This window comes from Acanthaster planci, linkage group LG07, assembly GCF_054643075.1.
Source record: "Acanthaster planci isolate LZ-2023a linkage group LG07, COTS_SCS, whole genome shotgun sequence".
NCBI classification, from domain to species: Eukaryota; Metazoa; Echinodermata; class Asteroidea; order Valvatida; family Acanthasteridae; genus Acanthaster; species Acanthaster planci.
Genome location: NC_141783.1, coordinates 16,504,129 through 16,529,210, shown reverse-complemented (window position 1 = coordinate 16,529,210; position 25,082 = coordinate 16,504,129). Strand labels below are relative to the sequence as shown.

At 39.6% G+C, this 25,082-nt stretch overlaps 1 protein-coding gene across 1 annotated transcript; it reads left to right on the top strand.

The window, feature by feature from the left end:
- The first annotated feature begins 295 nt into the window (after window positions 1–295).
- LOC110980372 (4-aminobutyrate aminotransferase, mitochondrial-like) lies at window positions 296–24,680 on the top strand. Its single transcript, XM_022236992.2, has 16 exons — window positions 296–706; window positions 5,228–5,349; window positions 7,114–7,214; window positions 7,808–7,840; window positions 11,586–11,703; window positions 12,167–12,216; window positions 12,651–12,731; window positions 13,657–13,749; window positions 14,214–14,273; window positions 15,103–15,166; window positions 15,505–15,653; window positions 16,280–16,417; window positions 16,844–17,011; window positions 18,468–18,614; window positions 19,697–19,808; window positions 20,673–24,680. Exons 2-16 carry the CDS (start codon window positions 5,259–5,261, stop codon window positions 20,789–20,791), a joined length of 1,524 nt encoding a protein of 507 aa, XP_022092684.1. The 5' UTR covers window positions 296–706; window positions 5,228–5,258; the 3' UTR covers window positions 20,792–24,680.
- Window positions 24,681–25,082: the final 402 nt, after the last annotated feature.

The following is a 25,082-nucleotide window of genomic DNA, read 5'->3' as shown; positions in this document are numbered from 1 at the left end:
CAAAGGTCAATGAAATACATATTTTCAGTGTTTCGACACATTAATTGAAAGGAATCTAGTCAAAATGAAAAAAGAATTTGACGACTTTATAATCTTACTACCCCCTTAGAAATGCTGAGTTTCGTGGATGTGGCAAAGTTCGAGACCAACTTCAGGAGTGAAAAAATTATTCTATGCTTTGAGATCGTAAGCATGATCTGACGTCCCGCCCGTAGCGTTTTTCAAAAGACAGAGGGCGCTGTGAAACAGAACCATGATATTGTGTACAAATATCGTGCAGCGTGTGTTCGTCTCTGTTCTTGCTCTATGATCATGCCGGTTATATTCAGCCCGCAACTCCAGGGGCGCGGCATTAGGACTGGGACTTGTGTAAACAGTCGAAAGTGCAGCGGGTCAAAAGATCTCCCATGCCTTGTCAGGATTCAAGTCCGAGGATCAATAGCATTCGTGACGAGAGCGTGGAGCCAAGCCCTTTCGCCTATGCAGTAGCCTACAAGGACAGACTGCAACAAAAGTCTCGCATTAGGCTACATGTACATGCAAGACCTACAGAACTTCAACACAACAGCAGAAGGAGCTCCCGCGGGCTGAGCAGTGTTGGTGGTCGGTTCCCGGTCCATAGTACGAGCCCAAGAGAAGGGCTCTGAACAAGGTCCACTGTCCGGTCGGGACGTCAGTATACTTTTGTGCACGCTACTTTATCGCGGTAGGCCCATTATTAATCTGACAGTGACACACAGATCCTTGTCATTTTCAGTTGTCGTACTCCTAAGCTCGTGCTTTAACTTTGGTGTTGCCGATTGTTTGTTCCTTATAAGCGTAGCCTACTTCCAGAATTGGAAGGTTTATCATTATACAAACCTTGGAGATAGCCATGTAGGCATACTAACTCCCATTTTTGGCTGTTCTGATTGTGACAACTTACTCTTCCATCAGACCAATTTGTGCAACATGCCTTCCTGGTGAAGTTTGATGTCAGATGGGGAGGTCCATTCACCTTATATCCTCAATAAAATGGTGAAATTCTGGAGCATATGATTTGGCCCATCCACACTACAGAAAATCAGCAGCATCTCTGAGCATGTATGTACTCTCAGTAACTTTCAGCTGTTTGACAGCTTGACCAATCCCAACACAGCTCCTGTCTTTCCCTTTTGTTTTCCTGTCACCCACTGATGAAAGCACACTTTGGTCCAATTTGCTTCCATTCCAGTGACCAATCATAGCCCAGCTTTCATTTGGACGAGGGTCAAGAAAACAAAAGAAAAAGCTGTCAAACAATTGACAGGTATTGAGAGTGTATGCTAAGTGATGCTGATTTTCTGTAGTGTGGATGAGCAAAATGCTTAAGAATATAAGGTGAATAGACCTCCCCATCTGACATTTAGCTTCACCAGGAAGGCATGTATGAAATTTGGTGTTTATGGGAGTTAGTACATGGCTATCTAGAAGGTTTGTGTAAACCTAACAGTTCTGGAAGTAAGCGTAGCCTAACTTCTACAACTGCAGGGAAGATGATGGATTTTATTTTTTTCCAGCAATAACCACAAGTCTAGTATGGTTGGAAAGAGCAGCTCAAGAGAAGTTCGTTGGTGTGATAAATCACCTTCATAGCTTGTAATGTAGTGGAGTCATAAAGGTTTGAAATATACTGCTAAGGACATACATGTATGTGTCTGTCGCGTACGTTTCGTTCACATTTATTCCTTTGAATAGAATTAAACTGACATCCTTTTATTAGTTTCCCAGCATAGACCTACCATCACCAAAACGATGGCCTGTAAATACTGTCAGTCATGCTAGAATGACCTTTACGGCCAATAAATGGCCACATCTTATGAATTTCAAGACCAACTAACCTCCGTTGAAGTGTTTTGTACATAGATATACTGTTGTGCAAATAATTTTGAAGTGGTGTGATTGAAAACTTAAAAGTGAAAACAAATCCAAATACTTCCCTTATTAGGTCTAGCTGCGTAAATTTCCATTATGTGATTGTTTAAGTTTATTACATTTATATCAAGGATTTCCAAAATGAAAGGAAAAAGTTGTGGAGTTTGTCTATTTTACATGTATGTGTCACTCATAAAAAAATTTAACTGTATAAAAACAGAAAAAATATACGTGTGTGCTTGTATACATGCACAACACGCCATTAAGATTGTCTATGCTTGCAAAATAGACCATGTTAAAAAAGATATACCCCCAACAAGCCACACTCCGGATCCGTATGATTCCCAGGTCCAAGTTTTACTGTTTATAACGCTATGGGATTTTGAATGTGCCCAGTTATTTCGTCTGAGACTGCATTTTCTCAATCAAATTTACTCCCAAATGATTTGTGGACTACACTACTTTTATGTACCTCTCCTCCGTAATGGGCTTTTTTTACGATTTTCGTGACAATTTTTGTCAGTTTTCCTATGAAAATTGGTGGCATTAAGTTGTGTGATTTTGACACGTTTTATCAGTGAAATTACCTGTGAAAATTTGAAAACTTTGGTATCAGTCGAAAGCTCAGAACATTGCATAAAAGCAACTTAGAGGGCATTTATCAGAAGGGGAAGCGAACTGAAAAGTCAAAGGTTTTTGAGGATTATTTCGAAAAATGGTGTCCCCTTGTGAAGCCGCCACCACCTGACTCCGAAGCTCTCTGACTCATTGTTCTCTCCGATTTATTTTTTGGGTGTTAGACAGCAATTTAGTCCAAACTAATAACACATTTTGAAAGAGAACGTTCTTGGCTAGAAGAGGATCACAAATCGTCGTGTGCCCGGCAGAAGGGCGTAAGCGCTTAGGCCCTTTTTGCCGGGAAGCATGATCACTGCAAAAAACTTTTCCCGGCAAAAGGATGAAAGTATGCAACTATTGTATTTTAATGAAATATGAAGATTTCTTGGCAAAAAATTTGTATAAAATGCTGAAGTCCTTTAATAAATTGTTCAAAAGTTGCTTTTTGTACAGCCCAGGTTGATTTTGTTGTAAATTATATCCAATTTTACTAAATAAAGACAGTGTGTTTCTTACGCCCTTTTGCCAGGAACATTTTTCTGCTGTGATCATGCTTCCTGGCAAAAGGGCCTAACTGAATACAGATGCAGATATGTAAATAGCTATACAAAAGCCGTACAAAATTCTGAGCTTTACGTAGGTTTGTGCACTGACATGGATGCGCCCAGCAGGCATCTTTTTGTACATGAGTCATCATCACTTCAGTTTTTATATATTCCTGGCCTAGTGCCATATGGTCGAATTCAATAGTAATTGAATATGTCATGGTGCAGTAAATTCTAACAAAATGAATAGAGGAAGAACAAAAAAAACCTGCCTAATCAGTCATGTCAGTCGAAGTCATCAGTCCTACAGTTTGAGCATAATTTCTCACTCACCCTTGGTGATCAGACGATGAAGCACTGCTGTTTTTTTTCTTTATTTATAGTTTCCAGAGAAGTTTACGGACTATGAGTATGCTGTTTTTTTTAACGATTTGTTGAACAACTTGAATCTATTCGTTAAAAGATCTGCACAGTGAATCTTTTCCTACACTCGCTTTTTGTGCATCTTTACACTCTGGATTGGACCAGTAAATATGCACATGTATGCAGCTCGGGACTCTACAATTTACCGCAACTCTGGTTGTCTTAGTCTCTTTTTTTCCCAGTGTTTATTCTGCTTGTTATGTATTTAAAAAATATCAGAAAGCAAACAAACAAACATAACAAACAACACTCACAACAAGAAGTTATATGAAGTACCAGTAAGTGTTTTTAAACAGAACCCTGGTAAGAGTTCCATATACAACATCACTGATCTAGCCTAAAGTGGTACATGTATATATCAACCATTAGATACTGGTGACGTGTCCTAAAATGTCCAATTTAGCAGGTGAAATATGAAAGTGTTTACTTAGAAAATACTTCAAAAATTTCATACCAGTCTGGTAGGGTTTGTGCCCAGGGTGTCAAGTGATGTCCATGCATGAATCTTGTTCGCAAACCCTGTTTTGAAGTTTAATTTTGATAAAATACTGTTTCTTTTGGAAGTATGCATGTCACTCATACATGTAGCTTGTAAGAGTAAATTCCAAAGCAAATTAGCATACCAGTTACACACATGCTTGGTAAAGTACTGTAACCTGAATGACAAGTCTTTATTACATGTACCTCAAGAAACAACAAGTTGGTGTTGCCATGGTAACATGAAACAGACCTTTTAATAACAAACATTGCCTACCATTTATTGATTAGCAACTGCTTTTACCTCAAAATGTACATTCACCCCAATAGTTCTAGTACAGTAAATGTGGTGTTTTGGTGTGCAGTAAACAACGTATTGTGGTATTGCATAGCAGCAGTCTTTCTGGTAAAAAATCAGAGCTTTTGCTCCACAGGGGTATACACATGCGTAGACCTTTTGTACAAGTATTCCCCCCCTAACAAGTAGTTACCTTAAAGATGGCTGTCATGCAAAACCTCTGTTGACAGTCAGCCATGCATGTGGTGGGGAGTCACTGGAAGGTAATTAAAAGGCAACAGATACATGTAGGTCTATGTGAAAAGACCTGTGGTGATCTCATACATACAGTCATTCTACTAAGGGTTGATTTTGGGGGGAGGGGAGGGGGGAACTGCCATCTCCCTCCCCCCCAAAAAAATAAGATTAGAGCCGAAATATTCGGTCAAAATGTTGGTTCTGGATCTGTCCTTGATTTTTTCTGATCACTGGACCAATGGCAGCATGGCTTTAAAAATGAAATTTAACCCTGAACTGGTTAAGGGTGAAATTTTCTCTCAGAATTCCTGTTGAAGAAGTGAGCAAGACATACACGTAGTGCTGAAATGAAAATTGATGATTAGATGTACGCAAGATGAGCTGAACATTTGTCATTTATCCATTGCTGAAGTGGTATAAAGAAACCCCTTGATGGATATTCTAAGCAATCCCAACAAGAGCATTACCAAATCAGTTAAATACCATAGTCCGTTATATTTGTATGTCTTTGTTCTAAATATGTATATTAAAGCCAATTTATTCCCAGAGGTCGAATATAACATGCCCTAAATGTCCAAAGTGCAATTCCAGCATTCTGCTCAATGTTTTTTGCTGTCTTTTTAAAAGGCACCTCCAGAGATTGTGTCAAACCAACTTTTTGCAAGTTTGCAAAAAGACACTCTGCATTTAATGTGAAGTTTTGATTATAAATCACCCATTTCTTTCACTTTGCAAGGTGGTTGGTTTGATCTTCTAGTATACTCATCATGGCTTGGATGCAGAGGTTGACCTCCTATGGACTTGGTCCAGCAAGATGTAGATTATTGATTGGTCATGTCCATGGGAGTGTGCTCCGAGGTATGTACACTTGTCAAGGTTTTGAAGCTATGTGATGAGATTAATAACTTAACTCTTAATGAGCACTGTCAGAGAATTCACAAGAATTACAGAGAATCTGCACACTGTGTCTGTCTGTTACCACAGAGCTAGGAATGTCTTTCCAGTGATATTTTGGGGACAAAGGTCATAGGGGAACAGAAATGTGCGCTCAAAGTTTGCCCTATTAGTACAGTCATATGTATACCCCAATTCGACTTGTACGCATGCCTTTGTTCTTAAATGACCTTTCCTTTTGATATACCAAACTTGCTCGTTAACTGATTCCCTGGGCTATGGTGCGGGCACACTAAAGGGGGGGGTTTCCCAGATCGCAGATATTAAGTACATTTGTTTGGGTTCCTGTGTTCCCGCCGGCCTCCACTGTGGAGTTTTAAGCTCAAAGTAAAAAAGTCATGTTTGTTGCGGGAACATCAAATTGACTTATGTCATTGATCTAAAGATGGAAGCATTTTTTGAATATTGAGGCTGAAAAGTGCTTCCACTGTCAGAGACAAAGCCTGAAATAGAGATGGAGTCAAGATTGGGAAAAACCCTGAAATGCATACCACCCATGGCACTTAACTTTTATGCACATTCAACTGAAAATAACTTGTACATCCACCATGCCACACACATGCAAACCAGTGCAGGCATGCGATGAGGCCTCTAGCTTTTGTGTACCAGACCGCAAGGCACTATCACCATTTACGATAGGCCCGTGACCTGACAATGGGACAATGAATTCAAATTAAAGCGCTACTGGTAGCTGTCCAACGACAGCCTTTACCTAATATATTCGATATTGCCATGAACCAGGATTACATCTGACTGCCATTCACATCTCTGATTGGACCGTGCAACTGCGCAGTATGCAGGTTGATATTACGGCATGAAATTCTAAGGATAAAACTTAAAGGAACCAGGAAATAGAACAATTTTTATAAATTTTATTGAAAACCCTTGAAATTGCTTCTTGGGGTTTCAATTAACCTGATTTTACATGTTTGTTTTGCAATTTTAACCAATATTTTGATGCTTATTTGGTTTTTATGCTAATGCCTATTCATGAGTAGAACTATGATGTCATCCAAGGCACCGAATCTCAATGTTGCACTGATTTGTGCACAGAAAATTTCTAGATTTTTTTTAACCACTGTTATGGCAGATTTCATTTTCTTTTGCAATTTATTGCTGTGTAAGTATATAGCAATAATCCAGCTAAAATCCTTTTCACAGAAATGTTCCCAGATAGCAAATTTGGGGTTCACAATTTGAACATGGAAACATGCATCCTGAACCATGTCTTCTTGGATTTACATCAAAGCAAAAGCGCCCTCACTTGTACAGAAAGGCTTGGTCAATTTTTAATGTTTGAAAAAGTGCACCGTTCAGTTCACGTACTCAAAAAAACTCAAAAAAGATGTCAAACAGTCTTCATACATGAAAGAAGAGCACAGAGATACACAAAAAGTGATTCGAAGAAAAATTCAATTCTGGATCCTTTAAGTGAATAAACATACATGATACAGGAAGGAATGAGTATAGAGTGTTTTGTGAGGCCTGATTGATGTTACACGCCCCATGTCTGCCAGCCCTCTTTCTCAACCAATAACTCAAATAAGCCAGGGTGTAATGTCAGTTTGAACATATACCATAGTAGCATATGTTTGCTTTGAATTACATGTACCATTGCATTTAAACCATTTTAAACACTGTCCTGTTATTTTCGTTACATTTTTGTAGGATTTGGTACAAGTTCCGTGAATGCTGCAGTCAAAAAACTTGTGCCCAATGAGTATGATGAACCATGCGTCAAGACGCCCATTCCAGGCCCAAGATCATTGGTAATAATTCATCAATATTTTACCTAATTCATTGAACTGAAGCAGATCCATCTTTAAACTTTTTTCCTGTATACCCCCAAATACATTTTGACTAACTGGGCTGTGGATTTTACTTCCTGCCAATTTTAAAGTATATTGGAAATAGAGTAAGTAGGATATAGAGGCTTTGCACGATGGCCATCTTGGAGGTGCATGCTTCAGTTCCACCGGAATATGCACTAGTAGCTAATTGCTACTTGATTAAAACTTAATACTTCCAAGATGGCTGCTGCTTGCCAAGAGTAAGTCCTGCAGGTGTTATTTGAATCTTATTACCTGGGGCTTCACCATGCCTTTGACCCTTTTGCGCAATGCAATACAATGATGTTCCTTTGTTAGCCTTTACCTTGCGGTTTTGTAATGAGGAATTATCAAGTTGCCTGGAGCATTATTGAACACCATTGATTAGTTGTCCCTTTGGTGAAAAGGTCAGTCCAAAGATTTCTTTTGACAATTGTAGTCTGTACTGTAAACCGGTTTCTGAAGGTTTAACTCATGCTCTGATGGTGTTAGGCTAGTAATTCACTGTTATCTCTTTTCGTTCTCTATTTTAGGAACTTATAAAGAATTTGGACGACATCACAAAGGTGAATACCAACATGACGGAATCTGTGGACCATCAGAGAGTTTAACATGTGGATTTTCAATGGCATAGGTTTTAATACCTACAACTTTTAAAATGGTGGTTTAGCAGGATTGCATGGAATGAAAACTACTCTTTTAATGTAACCCCGGGGTTGTGCATTTATGGCTAGCACAGGGAAATGGGTATGTCATAAAGGGAATCCTAGGCAGTCAGGCACCTGTAACATATTCTCAAATATTAAGAAAAAATGAGAAGGGGGCAGCTTGAAAATTACATTAATTCAGTTTTCTCTGAAATGCTCCTTATTGACTTTCACACATAATAAAATGGTTAGTAATGCACTGCTGTCCTTATGTCTACATTGTTGATGCTGAATGAGAGTGCATGAACTATCATTAACATTAACTTAAATGCACATGTACTGATTTTCATTTCAAACTTCACTACAAAAACTTTTTCACAGCCTTAATTAAGGGTTACTAAGTAATGTGTGATGTTGATTATGAGTGGTCCCACAATTCGGAACTGGTTCTGGACAAACTTGTTGCGCACTTGGGTACTCGGTCTCATGTACGGCCCTTTAAAACCACAGTGCATTTCCCAAGATTTGCCATCTCTGGGATAGATTATCATGGAGAGAGATTCACCGGTAAAGTCCCTAATGCAGACAAATCAAATTACCTCAGCGGACCAGCTGTCAGGGTAAGACGTAGTGAAAGCCATAAAAATCAATAAAATCCCAGCACCGCATTACCAACGAGTGGATTAGGAAGAGTGGATTTCCCGAATGGTGAGTGCTCACAATCAAAGCGTTTACTGAGGGGACATATCAAAACTAAAATTTGTGCATTGGGCTTCAGGGTCACAGACTTGGTTTCTGGCATTCAATTTTAACAGCTTTCAGAACAGAGACATTGATGAATTGGCAGACTGCCAGCATAGAGTGGGAAAAGCTCAGTGTTTGAAGCTTCATGACACTGTAAAGGGCATAAATTCAAATCCTGTGAAATCCTTCTTTCCTTAACCAAAATATACAAGAATGAACCTGCTCAGTACATGTATGTATACCGTCCGTCATCGTTGATTTGATTGTTTTTCCTTGGTTTACATGTTTTTTCGTCATAAGTTATTTACCGGTACTGATTTGAATTTATAATCGGCCATTTATTGCTACATGTCTTGTATTTTTTTCCTAGGAATAGCAAAATCTACTGCAAAGATTTTTCAGAATCACAGTGGTTTGTTACTATTTAAGTACGTGATTAAATGAGAATTTAATACTTGAGTTTGAGGATTTCTAGTGTCTTGACCATGCTATTAATTGATTTTAAGTTTAAATTCCAGCCCTTGGGTTGGTGCCATGACTTGATAAAACTTGTTAATTGTTGCATTTTCATGGAAACATGCCTTTTAAAATTCCTGTGGATACTTGTATCCTGCTCTGCTCATGGAGAGACCAAAGTTTTCACAACAACTGCAGTTGTTTAGTTTGTCACATTTTATTGCAAAGTGACTACCTTGGAACATACATGTGTAATGAGCCCTTAGCTAGACCAAGAGAGGGCACAATTATCTCAGCAACGGAGGCTTCTTTGGTCGGAACTGAACTTTACTTCTTCACAAAGGACTAGGAAATGCATGTGTTACGGTCGCGTCACTACCAAAACAACACTCCTGGCCAACATGACTCTTGTCAACCGAAGAGGGATACTTATGCTCAAGGCAGATACAGTGTTTTTGCTTGGAAACCTCGAGACTGCAGCAATTCTATCAATAAATTAAACATCATTACACAGTATCCAGACATTTGGGGGTCATAAAAATGAAATGTCTACTGTAGTATATATATTAGCCCAAAAGGTCATTTAGGAGACACTTTGTTGTAAATTTTTCAACCTTAGGGAGACATTGGTCATTAGGCCTAATGCTCCAACTACCAGGAGGAGGCCAAATTTTACCATCCAAAGTTTGAGAGATGGTGGGTTAGGGTCTAAAATGAAAACATGCAAAGTTTGGTTGAGATCGGATTAGGGAATATTGAATTACGGGTCAGTAAAGTTGGAAAGAAATTTGTGCACATTCCTATGGGAATGTCTATTATAATGTGTTTATAATGCATTGTAATATAGAACGTAACATTTTGCCATAAAATACTGATTATTATGCTGAAACAAGCATTCCCTGTGAGTCTCCGGATCCCAGTGTGCTCTGCATATACAAGTAGCTTTGGTACCTGTAATTTAAATGAATTACCGGTAGTAGCCAATGCTACGATGGTACAGTGCTGTTGGACAGGTGGTCGTGGCACATGTGTGTTGCATGCCAATGGGACTAATGAGATGCTATGATTTGCCGAATGCATGCACATGTCAACTCCATGGATACGCGTACTAGTGTAGGTGCCATCACAGTGATGGCATCGCCGCGAGTGAGACATTTAAGCAGAGATTGCTCCAGTGTTTGAAACAAAACCTGTATATTTTGTGATACCTTCGCCATTGATTGTAATTTTTGATTGGACAATGCATGCCTGTCTTCTAATGTTGTACCTTATTCCTGTGGGTTTTCATCCAGTGTTGACACCGAGGTAGGTGGGTAGGGGTGGGTTCGGGTTCACGTCTAGGGTTTTCAGCACCGTAATCAATTTGATTCTTATTCAAATTCATTTTTTCTTGGGATTTTTATGAGTATGCACTGCACAGATTTTTATCATGGCATGATTTCTGATCCATTTATTTTTAAGTCATCTTTTTTATGCTTACTGTTATTATTAGTTTTCTGAAAAAAATTATTATCTTTAGTCCTTGTGTGTCATTTAAATTGTTGTGTACTTTTATATGTAAGATTACTACTGATAGATAGCCCATTGAAATCATCTTTGTTTTTAGATGACATGGCTACCAGTACCATCTGAAAATAAAGCTGTTGTTAAGTTAATATTAGAATAAGTCTATACAGTCTCAGACCTGCCAACCTAGCCGTACTCCTTCCTGAGGTCAGACATTACCACACAATAGATTAAAAGGTATTTAAATGAGCCTTCATTTCAATTAAAATTTTAATCCAGTGTGTTGTAATGCCTGACCTCAGGAAGGAGTACGGCATGTTGGCAGGTCTGTAGTCTCATCACTGCAACTATTGTGCAAAACATCTGTTGATAGATAAATCCCATGATGGCCAGATAATGATAGCTAATTGTATGACAACATCTCGGCCATCTTAGTCTGACGGCTGATACCGCACTGAAAGTGGTTCAGTTTAAAGTCCAGGTGACAACACGATCTATATTTGTGGGGAAGACATTGCTGATGAATGATATGTTGTAATCTTGACCCTCCCAAATCCTTCAAAATCCTCTCGGGGAGCAATTAACAGCATCAAGGGAGATTTCACCCAGCATCTTTCTTTTCTTTCACGTTAATTGATGTCCACTAAAAAGTCAGAGAGTTTGACAGTAATTCCTGGATGATTTCAGAGGGTTCTAGAGAGTTCCAAGCAAAATTCAAGAACATAATTAGATAACAACAAAATTAGTTAGTGTATTTTTTTCTTTTAAATAATGCATGCCAACACAAGCACAACTATAGGCTGGTTTGAAAATGGACTGCTGTTTTCACCTTCAAATTAGAACTTAAACCGTTAAGTTTTCTCCCAAAAAAGGACCAAAATACGTATCAGGTTTTTTTTGTCTACACATTGACAAAGAAAAGTAAAACCTAGGCCGTTTTATTAATCTTGTGATGCAGAATTCCGGTACAGTAAATTACTTTGTAGACTTCAAAGCCAGCTTGGGGAATTACGTGGTCGATGCTGATGGGAACCGGCTCTTGGATCTTTTCATGCAGATTTCGTCCATCCCCATTGGTAAGGAAGTGTAACCTCTAAGTGCAAAATATTGTCTAGTCATGGCAATATGCGGAAGCTTTGCCGCATGGCATTTTGTTGTCTTACTTACCTTTGCACGGTGATGATTAGTTAGGTTAACGGAAGTTTGCCTTTGCGCCCATAGGCCCTACAAGATCCACTGGAGGATCTTGAAGGACCAAAACTTGAAGTTTTGAGGATTTTACTGATGGTAGAGCCCAGCCCTGTCACATAGGGCTTCATGCCTCTTGACAATTACAAATACCTAATTTTTTTCCTGTGACCATGCACTGGAGGATTTGTCTGGATTCACAAAGACTCTTGGCAAAACATACCAACTATGGCTGATATGTTCCAGGCAACCACAAAAGCACTGTTGCCTTTGATCCAGAAAGACTCATCAAGACTCATCAAGACAGTCAATTTTATGTTCCTTTGAATTTTGTTCTCCCCATGTTCATAGGATACAACCATCCCGCTGTAATTGATATTCTCAAGAATTCAGATAATTTGGTGAGTGAAGCCCCTGGAATGCATACTCGTTGAGTTTGTCCTTCATTCTGTTTCTTACAGTTTTCTTCAAATTTAACATTAACATGTAATATTTACCACATTTCCGAAGTGCCTATATGACAAAGTATTCAGAAATAGGCGAACTTTGATAAGATGTGGTATTGATGATTTTTAATGATTTGTAATGTATTTATTCTGTATTTAATTAAATTTAGTATATGTATATTTAGAATGCTAATTTTTGTATGTTTTTAATGAGGCTTGTACGCAGAGATGTAATTTCCTTTGGGATTAATAAAATAACTATGAACTCTAAATCGTACAAAATATTTTCCCACCGACATTCAGTTCGAAAAGTTATAATAACATTTACATCAGTTTTTATTCCGATGAGATGAGTAAAGTTAATGACTTGACCTTTTCCTATATCACAGCACGTCATGGCCAATAGGCCTGCACTTGGTATGTTTCCAGTGGAGGCATTTCCCAACATGCTGGATGAGGCATTCCTGTTGGTAAGTCAGTGGGCCTTACAGCTCTGTAAATCTTCCCTAGCAATAAAACCTTGGGAACTATCTCTAAGATTCTGTACGTTATCCTCAATTATTTCTAAATTGACCAATGGTGAAATCACGAAGCTACAAGTAGTAAGATCCTCCAGTGTAAATTGCCTGCAGGATAAAACTTTTACTCTACTGACAAAGCTGTCTAGATACAAGCTATACATGTAAATGTAAGAGTTACTGCAGAGTACTTCATGAGTATGTTGTTCATTTCAAATCAAGAGAAAAGTGAAATTAGACACCAAATAAAGTCTGTGTTCAACGAGAAACCTGAACCTGCATTTAAGGATGTGTACCCAAGTTTATCCTGATTGTTCTTAAACCCAAGTTGAAATACACCTTAATCCTTGAGTCAGCTAGATGTACTCCATAAAATAGACATTCTGAAAAAGTTCTGTCTTGACAGCTCAGGACAAGTCTAATAGTCTCCAGAATGCAAGTATTGCAGAAGAAAAAAGTACAGAAACAGGCTGGTGCCTTAAGATAACTTGTATGCATCGTGTGTACGGGTCATTCCACGAGGTTAGGGCACAATTTGTGACGATGTCAATTGTTACGTAGTTCCGTATGAGCAGCTATTTCCCTGCATGTGGATTCCAAATTATACATCTTGCAAGGCTGAATACAGAGGTGTGTGTCCTTTCGACAGAGTAAATGACCTACTCTACAGGACATGACAGGTGGTAAGAGTTACCCATGTAACAAGGACACCGTCACAAATTGTGCCCCAACCTCATGGAACGACTTATACCCCATACTCCACGAAAGCTTCACATTTAGCAAGAACATAGACTATCGTCTGTTCAGAAAACATTGTTGGATGGTTTCAGGTCAGATTTTTCTTGGCTCAACTCCATTTGTTGCGATTCGTTGACAGTGCGCGCCCAGAGGCCTAAACCTCGTACAGCCCATGATGTGTGGGGCTTGCTCCAATGAGAATGCCATCAAGCAAGCGTTCATCTGGTACCGGGTAAGAAAAAAGGTTTTAGTTTGCATGATGGCCGAACTGGTGAAATCTCATATTGGGCAAACCTGGTCATTTTTGTTGCACAGAAAGAGGGCAGTCATGATGGACAGTAGGCCTCTGGTTCATGAGTAACTTGTCTCCAAAATTCTAGAGGATATCACCAAATCATTGGAAATATTCCTCAGAATAACGTGTTCACACAAATATTGTATCAAAGAAAAGAGAAAGCAAGGGAAAAAACAGAAAATGACAGTAGGATCGGTAACAATCATATTCACATTTGTGCACATTATACAGAAGTGAATGTTTCTGCTATCGCATTCTCAGGAATGATTTTCTTTGTCATGCAGCGCTGTTTTTATGGGGACCACTCGGGATGTAACAAGAAAAATCTACAAATTTTACTGTCAAGAAAAAATGTTCTCCCTTGAAATAAAAAAAAATTACTTGCAAATTTCTGTCTTCAGCGAAAGAAAAGAGGAGGGCCAGCAACACAGGAAGAGATTGACTCAAGTGTGACTGGCAAGGTAAAACTTGGCAGTTGCATCAGTAAATTTGCTCAGCAATATTTGCAATACCAGCCAAAGGGTCATGTAAAGTATATCACTGAAGACTGGCTCGGTGCACGTTTTCACTTAGTATAAATATCTGCTGAGCACAGAAATTGTGTTCATAGCATGTTTGCTTCTGCAGTGGAATACTGGCTAATGTGTCATGTAAAGCACATTACACTGGACAAGGGACTAATTTTTTTTCGTAGGTCTGCTGAGCTTGAAAATTTACCGAGCAAAAACATGTTACCAGCCAAAAGGTCATGTTGAATTTATTGCTTGTAGTTAGACTGGTTCTCGTGTTTGCTCAGCGGTGTTTTCTGCTGAGCCATGGGCCCTTGCAGTACCAGATGTAACAAACTGATAATCATCTCCTAAGAAAGTCAAACCAGTCTCTAAATTTTCATTTCAAGATGTACATGTATGTAGTTAATTACATTGCAACCTCGTTAATCTGGTGGTGTATTGCATGTCTTCATTTTGGAGTGGAGTTTAGGTTACATTTGAACAAAGATCTTCCTGCATGCACAACATGCATCCTCTGAAATCAAAGCAACAAATACCATTTCAAAGAACCGGAACGATTGATGTGCTTAATGTAGGTATGAGTTTTTAAAGTAGGAATCAGAAGAACATTCCTTTTGATCATTAAAACATGTCACCAGAGAATCTGAAAAGAAAGAGTCCTTCCAGTTTGACACTCTGACATGTTGGTAGGTTTAAGCATCAGTTGCGGAAATCTAATCTATACTTCAGTGTTGTTTCTTTCTAATCTAATCTTTAATGCCCCGTGTTTAAATACCAGGAACCAGGGTGTCCACCATACACAGTGCTGTCATTCAATGGATCCTTTCATGGACGCTCTCTGGGTAAAGTAGAAACAAGAAAACAAAAAAAATTTACCTTCCCCCTCCCCTTCAAAAAATTTATGGCAGAGACAAATGTTTGTGTATAAGCCATATTTTCAAATGTAATCAAAGGAACGTCTGGTGTCCTAAGTTTTTTAATTTGGATTTCCTGTGTCAATAAGCTGTTGTCATTTGTATAATGTGATATGAGTCGGCTTAATATTAACACCAGGCTCTCTGAAATGGTCTGTTGTCTTGTTGCCTTTGTCACTCATTCTATTTACCGAGGCACAAGCTTGCCTCCCAAAGGGTGAAAGTCACTCTTATTTTGTTTTCACTGCCGTTTCACTGTCCATCAGGTTGCTTGTCCTTAACCAACTCCAAGCCAGTGTACCGTCTGGATATTCCTACTTTGGATTGGCCCGTCGCTCCCTTCCCTCGGTTGAGTTACCCGCTGGAGGATTTTGGGTCGGAGAATCAGGCTGAGGAAAGCAGGTGTCTGCAAGAGGTATGGGGAAAGATGCGTGTGTGTCTTTTAGTCATTTTCAGCATCATGGTTGCCGCAACCGGGTTGCGTGACTTCTCTACCTCATCCTGACGAGGCGGACTCGGTAACATGGCAACATGAAGTTGTCACCTTCCAAAGTAGTGACTGCTTCACTAAACATTCCTGTGCCTTGCAAACCACTTCAATCACCTGCAGCATATTGAACTTGTTCTGTCTGCTAGAAACAACAGCATTACATACAACTTTAAAGATATCTTCGCCTGTCAGAAGACAGAACAACGTTTTGCATTTCTGGGCATCACCTGCTACTGTCTCTCCTTGCATGAAGAACTGCACCATGCCTCCCAGGTGTGCCCAGAGTACAATATTCTATCAAACTGTCAAACAGTCACGGTTCGATTAAACACAATTTAATGACACTTGACCTGCAACCAATCAATTAGATGATGGCAGTTTAAAAGCTTTTTGTGCATAATTAAGATGCTTTATATTCTCTTTGATTTAATCGTTCTTCAGTTAACAAATAAATTACGTACACATCTGTCAGTCTTATTCTTTCCATTCAAAAATAATTCAACAATACGTTTCAGAGAGTTTGTGTTCTTTCCGGCCCCTAATTTTGACAGGTGATCAGACTGATTGAGGCTAACAAAGTACGGGGTAAGGACATAGCGGCAGTCATTGTGGAGCCCATCCAAGGGGAAGGGGGAGACAACCACGCCACCGCTGACTTCTTCCATCAACTCCAGAGGATATGCAAAGAGGTACTGGTCCTGTTCCTTGTCCTGACATGGATACATCACGTGCCGTTAAGTTTGGGAGACGTGGGTAGAAGAGGTTACTGTTGGCAGTTTATTTTGGGGCATCTTTAACATGGCGCTTGGGGGGTTAAAGGTACACATCAATGATGAAGCCAAGGTCTTTATTTCTTAAATGTTGACTGCGATGTTTATGTCCATGTTAAGTCACAGTGTCAGGAGAGATTTGAGACCACTTTTGGCCAATGTAATCAATTTTTATGAATAAGTAAAGTGATAAATGCTTCGTATTCCAGTCAGTAAAAGAAACTGCTACAACATTTTTGTTTTGATGCTGGAAATTTTGCATATTTCCATGTCAAATATTGTCGAGGGGGATGGCAGATTCTCCGGTAATAGCTCTGACAAAAAATCAACATGTTTCGATTTCAGCACGGTGTGGCCTTAATCATCGACGAGGTCCAGACTGGCTGTGGGACCACTGGCCACTTCTGGGCCCACGAAGCATGGAATCTACCAGAGCCCCCAGACTTTGTCACCTTCAGCAAGAAGATGTTGTCTGGCGGCTACTACTTCAAGGATGAGTTTGCCGTGGATGCGGTGAGTGGTTCTTGGGACGAGAATTGATCCTTGACGATCAGCAGGTAGTTTTTGAAGACCAAATGGGCATCATCTTCATCGTTTGAACTTTTCATATTGAGCGTAACTATTTCCTGCCGGGTGCTTTTAAAAATGCAGTGCCTACATAAGGGTGATTTTTTAATATCTTCGGTTTTCAAAAATCTTCAAAATTCTTATCTTTTTTTCCTGAACACCTAAACTCCACGGAGTGTTTGTCTGGTGGCTACTCTAATCTGACAGACAAAATCTATTGATGCCCGAGTATTTCAGCCAGGCCTGCCGCCTTGTAAAAAGAGCCCAGCTTGTGTGATGTTACATAAGTTTCTTTTGTTCCCGAAACTGGCACAGTGCACTTCTGGCGTCTTTTCAGTACAGGCCAGATTAGCATGCAGCGGTATTGTATCGCTCATCTCTGGAGTGCTGAAGCGCTTTTATCCCCGATGGTAGTCGGCTCACACTGAATGCCACAAACAGTGGTATAATCTCTCAAAACAATGATGGATTTCTTCCGCAATTGACAACTGAAAAAATGTTGGCAATTCCCAGTATCTCTGTCTTTAGTTCCGAGTACGGTCTTTTGTTACAAGGCCAGCTCTATTGTCCAATTTTGGGCATCCCGAGGTACCTGAAAACGGACTCCCCGGCAGGATATGGTTAACCCTTCACTGACATGATTTTGAGTAACCTTTGTGTCTTCAGTGCTGTGCCAAAACTAAACTCGGCTAAACTCAACCGCCCTAAACTCAACCCAGTGGTTGAGTAGTTCCTCCATCTGAGAAAGTATCAAGCATAAGGTTGTGGGTCCGCACATTTTTTCCTGAATGTCATTGAGTATGTTGTGCTTACTAAAAATAAGGTAAGTGTAGGGAAAAACCTAATATTCAAATTTGCATCACCCTGCTGCCAACAAATTTAATCTCCAATTTTGAACTTTTATAATCAAGATATTGCTGACAGCTAACATGATGCGTGATGTTTGCAACTAGCAATGTATCCAACATCTGTGAATAGCTTTATTGAAGAGGATTTCAAAATCTCATGACAGTGAATTCTCCTTAGACAAGATAGTTGCCTACTGGGGGAGAGCACAAATTTCTGACATTGAATGATTGTCCATGCTTCTGTGATATTGTGTGCTTGAATATTGTTACAGTTTGCTCTCTTTTTTGTGCACATGCTGTGTACATATTTTGTGTACATTCAGTCGCAATTGGATGGGTAGAATCAGTACCACTGGTGTGCAAGGCTTTAGTTGGTACATGTCAAGTGGGTGGTGTAAAGCTGCTACCAAATCAACTGGCTGTGACTAAGATAAGCACTCATATCTATGCCAAGTCTAGACGCAGCCACTTTAATTTCGACACGGCTTATGGGGGCTGGAGAGGCCTCAGATGGTTGTGTGCCAACTCAATGTACGCTTTGTTCCGCTCCACAGCCCAGCAGGATCTTCAACACCTGGATGGGAGATCCGCCCAAACTCTTGATGCTGGCTGCCATCGTCAAGGTCATCAAGGAGATGGATCTGGTAGGCGTGGCCAGGGACTCTGGCCAGTACCTGATGGATGGCATCAAGGACCTGCAGGTTGGTAGCAGGAGTAAGCTATTAAAGTTGAACGCATCATTGGTATCTTAAAGATGCAGAAATCTGTGCATGCACATCACATTCATTGCATCATGTGTGACACGGTTCCTTCAACAAAAGGGTAACCCGCCCCAAGCTGAAGTGCACCCCCAATTGGCGAAAAGAAGGACAAGTGGTTCTTGCACGCTTTCTGTGTGTATGCAAAGAACATACATAGTAAATTAGTTACGCGTACTCAGCGTGCTTCGCATCAAACTCATATATACTTGTGCGCCTCATGGTGTGCCTATGCGGAGAGTACCAAAAAAGTCCTCTTTTGTTCCGCCCGGAGTGGATACCTTGATTTGTATGTGTAAATAAGAGCTGGATAGCTTTATTTACTGAGCCTCTGTTTCCCTTCGGTAACTCTCTGTGTGCATATGTATGCTCATGTACATTTGACACAAGGTGGTATTACGTTGTTGCCCAAGCCTTGCTGTATGTTACCCATGAAAGCCTACTTGTACATGGAGTTATAGATAACCTCCTAATTTCCCTGCCAGGAGGAAAGTTCAAAGCCATTTTAAAGATTGTGTGCGCGGTATTTGACTTCACCTCAACACAGCACAATTGTAGTTTACAGAGATGGAATCTTTGGTTTTTTTTACTACCTCGAGTTTGCTTATCTATTCTGAGGGTCCAAAAAATGCCTTGTTTTACCTCAAAGTAGGGTAAGATTTTCAGCTGAACATTCTCACTTTTCAGAATGGTAAGATACCTCCACCATAGTCCATTACTAAGTTGGACCATATAAATCATGACTCTTGTGAGTCATATTTTCCAGAACTGTGCCACATTTCTTGCTGCATCAAAGACGCAGGGTGATATTTGCTCCAATGCCAGGCCGTGTCACATGGTTGCTTTGGCGCCTCACACATTCAAACTCCAAGTTCGAGCCTCGGGGGGGATCAGTAAATTGTGGGGACGAGTCCCGGGTACATGTCCTCCATGAATCTGTCATAGGAATCGCCAAGGGTTTATACGTCATCTGATGTGATTTCATTAATTCCTGGATTGTTTTGCCACCGGTTCTTATGTTGTAGAGCAAGTACCCTGAGCAGTTGAGCCGAGCTCGAGGTATGGGAACCCACATTGCTGTGGACTGTAAAGATGGGGAGTCTGCCGCCAAGATCATGAAACTTGTCAGGGAGAAAGGTGGGTTTGTCAACACCCTTTACTTCCTGTGGTTTCCATATGAGAGAGTTAGCCAAGCCCCATGGGATTATGGGTAGTTGTGCCCATAAGTAGGACAGTTTGAAGTGTTTATAAATTTGGAAGTCTTTTTGAATCATGTGTGAGAGAAGTAATATCCAAAGTGCGGTATATTTTGAATGCTGGATCAGTATATAAATAACAAATGTTTATGCATGCCTGGTAAGAGTGATTAAGAACTGAATGTTCTATTGCCAAGCTGAATGAAATTATTCTGTCCACTGCACAAATGTGGAACAATCATTATTTGTTTTATGCAATATTTGAATAAGTCCTACTCTTGTGCAAGTATTTTTACATAAAATCGTGACAATGAGCAGGTGTCAACAATGCCCCTGTGTGTCTTGCATATTGTTCTTATCATTTGACATGTTTAATTAATGTTTCTTTATAGAAGCTTCAGCGCCGCCTGAAAGTTGTTCCTGTGTCACTCACAGTTTTGTCTGTTTGTATCAGTGTTGAAGTCCAGACTGCTAGACCCCTGCAAGACCACCAGTCTGAATTCAAATCACAAACTGTTCTAATGAACTGCAACAAAAGCATTCCTTTGTCACTGTTCACCCTGTTACTTGTGGCTGATCTTATGAGAGGACTTGAGATAGACTCGAGTACAACACTGGCACCATTAATGGCGACTGTGCTTACTAGATATTGCAAACATTCGTTTAAGTGGTGCTGATCAGCAGGTCACATGATCATTGACCTGCCAATCAGACCACAAGGATTTATTCAGATGTTTGTATAAAAGCTGTTATTCCTCTCTTGATGTGTTTCATTTTATTTCTTTTTCCTGGCTTCCTTTTGTAGGAGTGATTGTGGGACTGTGTGGCAAACAGTCTATACGAGTTCGGCCAGCTCTTGTCTTCCAACCTCACCATGCCGATATTTTCTTGGAGACATTCAACAAGGTCTTGGCCAACCTGTGAACTGAAAGAGAAAATTCTGCATAGCTAAGCTATGATGTATTGGTGGAAAGATCCCATAGTGATTCTTTCATCCGAATTTATCAAAATCTTGTCCTAGTAAATCATAGTACGATTTAGCAAGCTGCATGCAAAGGGCTACCTCAATTTAAAGGGGGAAAAAACCGCATACTGGGCTTCATGTTGTACATGTAGTCATTTTTGCCTATGTTGCTGGAAAGTTCTAATGTGAATATGGTCTGAAGGCCTTGACAGATAAAGATAATTTGAACAGTATACCAAGTCAAATGATTAATGAGCTATAAGCAGCAGGCAATTTGTGCATTGCTTGCAGGGCCCATTTTTTCCCAACTTTGTCTTCCTTCGATAGCAAAGAATCTCTTTTGCTGTAGCAGACAATTCTGGGCCAACGGTCAGTGTATTACAAAGCTTAGCAAGGATTGAATGCAAGCAAGGAGGAAGCCAATGGATTGAGACATAATTTCTGCGGCAGCACGTTATGCTTAGCATGGGATCTTAAAGGGATGGGCCGTGCTGGGAAGATTTTTTGTAAAACCTGCATCAACACATAAAACAAACATACGTATAATAAGAAAACACATCTGCATAATTTCAAAATGCGCGGAAATATGTTAAAAATTATAGTTTTCACGACCCTATCTCACTCCCTTCTCAGAGCAAAAGCTAAACAACAGCCGTCGGGTACTGAAAGTTGTCTGAAGAAATTCTCAAGAATCGTGATGTCATAGGATGGAGTCCTTTATCCGGCGATTGTTTACTGTTACATAATGACGTGTCGACATGTACATGTACGTGTTAGCTTGTGCCCTCATGTCAGACTCAAGCGATGATAATTCCAGCGTTGATGCTTTTTCCGATCATGACAGCGATCAGTTGTCATGTTCGTCTTATTCATTTGATGAAGAAAGCGACATTGAAGGAGCTGATTAGGCACGAGAAATATTGCCTTATCAGTTCGAACCAGAAGATACTCAGGAAAAGATTTTGCAACTCGAGGCCGTTGGCCACGGGCATGGCGGCGACCCAGAGGATGGACAACAAACCACTAACTAATTCTGGATTTTTGCCTTGCCTGACGGAAATTACAACACTGTAGACCCGAAGGCTTGTGAGAAAACTCAAAAGCGCACCTGGGTGGGACTTGAACCCACGACCTCCTGTTTACTAGTGCAGACATCTTAACCACTTGACCACCAAGCTTGCTGGTGTCGGCTGGCTGGTTCGAGTCAGATGTAGTGGTGGGTACCACTACATCTTTTATTGCCAGAACTATGCATTCTGGTCTGGAAATGTCTATGACATCACATTTTTTGCCAAGATTTGTCTGCTGCCCTCATTGACCGATTTCGATATTTTTTTGCGAAGAGCCCAGGAGGAGACTTAAAAAAGCACACCGAAAATGCCAAGTTTTGCTGATTTAATGACATAAAAGAGGGGTTAATCCAACTTACTGTTTATAAGACGGTTGAAAACTATCAAATAACGTCAGTTTAATCCTACGTGGCTCATCCCCTCTAAGTGTGAAATGGCATGGTCAGCCGAGCCAGCTCTCGGGGTCAGCTCTCATTGATGAGTTGAACCTCATGTACAAAATGGTTTTGACCCACTGATTGAATGAAAGGCCTTATTATTTAATGTTTGATTAAAAATCCCAGTGGAGCATGTACATTTTAGTATTGTGAGACCAAAGAAATGTGTACTGGTACTTTAATCATTTAAGAGTCTGATTACCAAAACTGAAATTTCTTCTTGCAAGAAAGTTATGTTTATATCAGAACTTTTGATTGTACAGAAGTGAAAATGTATTCACAGGCTGGCCAATTGTGAAAAGGTTTTCTTGTGAAACCACTCACTGCATCAGTCGAAAGAATAACAAGAGGAAAAATACAATGTACAGTATTCAGTAAAGAAATTCTTGAATTAGGAAGCATACCAAAGATGTGATAGTTAATACTTCAATCTTCCCTTCAAAAAATGTCTGTGTAAATTTGAAAAACTATACAAAGTATTTTGTGTACCTGATCGGACATTCCAGATAGGAACACCATTTGTTGCGAGTTTGAATGGGCGACACTGAGCAAGAGTGTTGGTGAGTGTAAGTATCAAGTGTCAACTCAAATTTATGATTAAAAATGTCTGCCATCGTTTGATCCCAGTCACTTTTGGGTTTAATAATGATGGTCACATTTAGATTCCACAGTCACTGTGGAGTCAGGGACAGTGTCAAAGTTGTTTGTCATACACTGTTGTAAATTTCTGCTCAGTCAATTACCTCTTATTTTGTGATTAATACAAGTTTCCCACGCACACCCACGTTGCTTAAGATTTTACACACTTGGTGTTTGAGATGTACCGGACTACAACATTGGAGTCTTGTAGGCTGAGCTGTGGGCCATAGGCCAACCAGTAAATTTTTGCCTTTTCATTTCTGTTGATGATGTTCATTTTTTGGAGAGAGCCTGAGAAATGTTTATTTTTTTGGATTTTGGAAGAAAACCCCAGTGTTGGAGGATAACCATCTTAACATATCCAGGTTTTGAGAGAGGAGGAGGTGTGAAAACGAATGTCCTTTTTTCGTTCATCAAAGACCCCTCAACTCTCCCCTCTAAGAAAGATTGCTTATTATAGTTGCTGGAGTATTGGCACTTTCAAGTCCTAAAACAAAGATGGCAACATGTCTCCAGGGGGTAACCCTCCCCCCCCGGGTCATTGAATGACTGACCACCCAATCCATGTCTTCGCCAAGGAAGAGTGGGCCATCATCCCACAGGAGACATGCAGAAAGCTTATAGACACCTTCAGGAACTGTCTTGAGGCATTTCATCAAGAACAAAGGCTATGTTATTGACCATTAAGAAAAGACATTGGACTGTGTAAACCTGGGGCATGAATAATTTTGACCAGGAGCAAAAAAAGAAACCCAGGCCATATCTGTTAGTATGCAAATGAAGTTTAGTCAACACACATGTGGGTTTGTGTGTTGCAACAAATAGACAAAAGATATAGTGGAAGTGCCAACACAATAGCTTTTACAAATAAAGAATTTAGAAAAGTATGTTATTTTCCAAAGGGTATAAATAATTTGGAGCACAACTGTATATTCTGACGTCTTACATCCATATGCATTTAAGCTGAATTTATTGAAAATGTGAATTGTAATTTTAACTGTAATGAAAAGTTTATATTGCATGACCTTGATGAAAATGATCAATGATGCCCTACAGGCACATATTATAACAAGATTATAGAAGAAAATTGAAACCATTACAACTGGCACAATTTGGAGGAACAGTTAAATGTGTATGAAAGCTATAGAAGACTTTAAAAAGTAATGTTGATTCTTTAAAAAAAAAACTTGTACATGTAAAAGCCAGTTTAAAAACAAATCTGAACGTTATGCTTAAGAATGTGTAGCTTAGAGAGCTTACAAATGCAGCTTTGAGTGCATTCAAAAGATTGTTCTTGCCAGCATGTTGAGCAACACACATTTATTTTTATCAAAGCAAAGATGTGCAGGAATGTTATGGTATCAACTCATTTTAAGATCATGTTGTCATTTTTATTCGCTTGGCATGTCTGAATATTATGGTAAGACCAGCCTCGTAAATGTAGCTTTTTAATAGATTTATAACAACAGTGATATATTTTTGAAACGTGTTACCCATCTTCTTTGGGAATGTAATTATCAGTGAAGACGAAAGTGGAATTTTCTATCTGAACTCGTTTTGAACGTATAATGTTTTCTTTTTGTTAGCCTAGCAGATAGTCAGTGGTGTCTGAGAACTTGTCTGAAATATTATGATTACTCATCAACAAACTCTGTGAAACTTGATAAACGTGATAAAAGTAAAATAAAATTGATAAAAAATAAGCCGACATTTTCATGAAGTAGAGCTGGTTCTTGGAGATTGTCATCATGTTGATGTCCATTCTTGTGCCTGCAAATATAGTCGTCACCAATTTACAGGGGTCATTAATGGTGAAAAGGTAGTTGAAACAGAAACTTCAGAATTGGTTTTACGAAATTTACTTCAACCACTGGTGACTCACCAGACCATTAAGCTTGCAGACTCACTGTGAAACTGAACTGCGAGACTTTGCTGTGAAAGTAACATTGACAGATATATTTCTGAGCCATCAAGTTGACTAAAGAATACCCTTATACAACTAAACTGATTTTTCTCTTGTTAACTTAGGAAGTTAACATGAAGCAGTGATTATGTTACAAACAGGAGAAATTTGTAATTAGGAATCTTTGTAAAAGAAAGAAAAT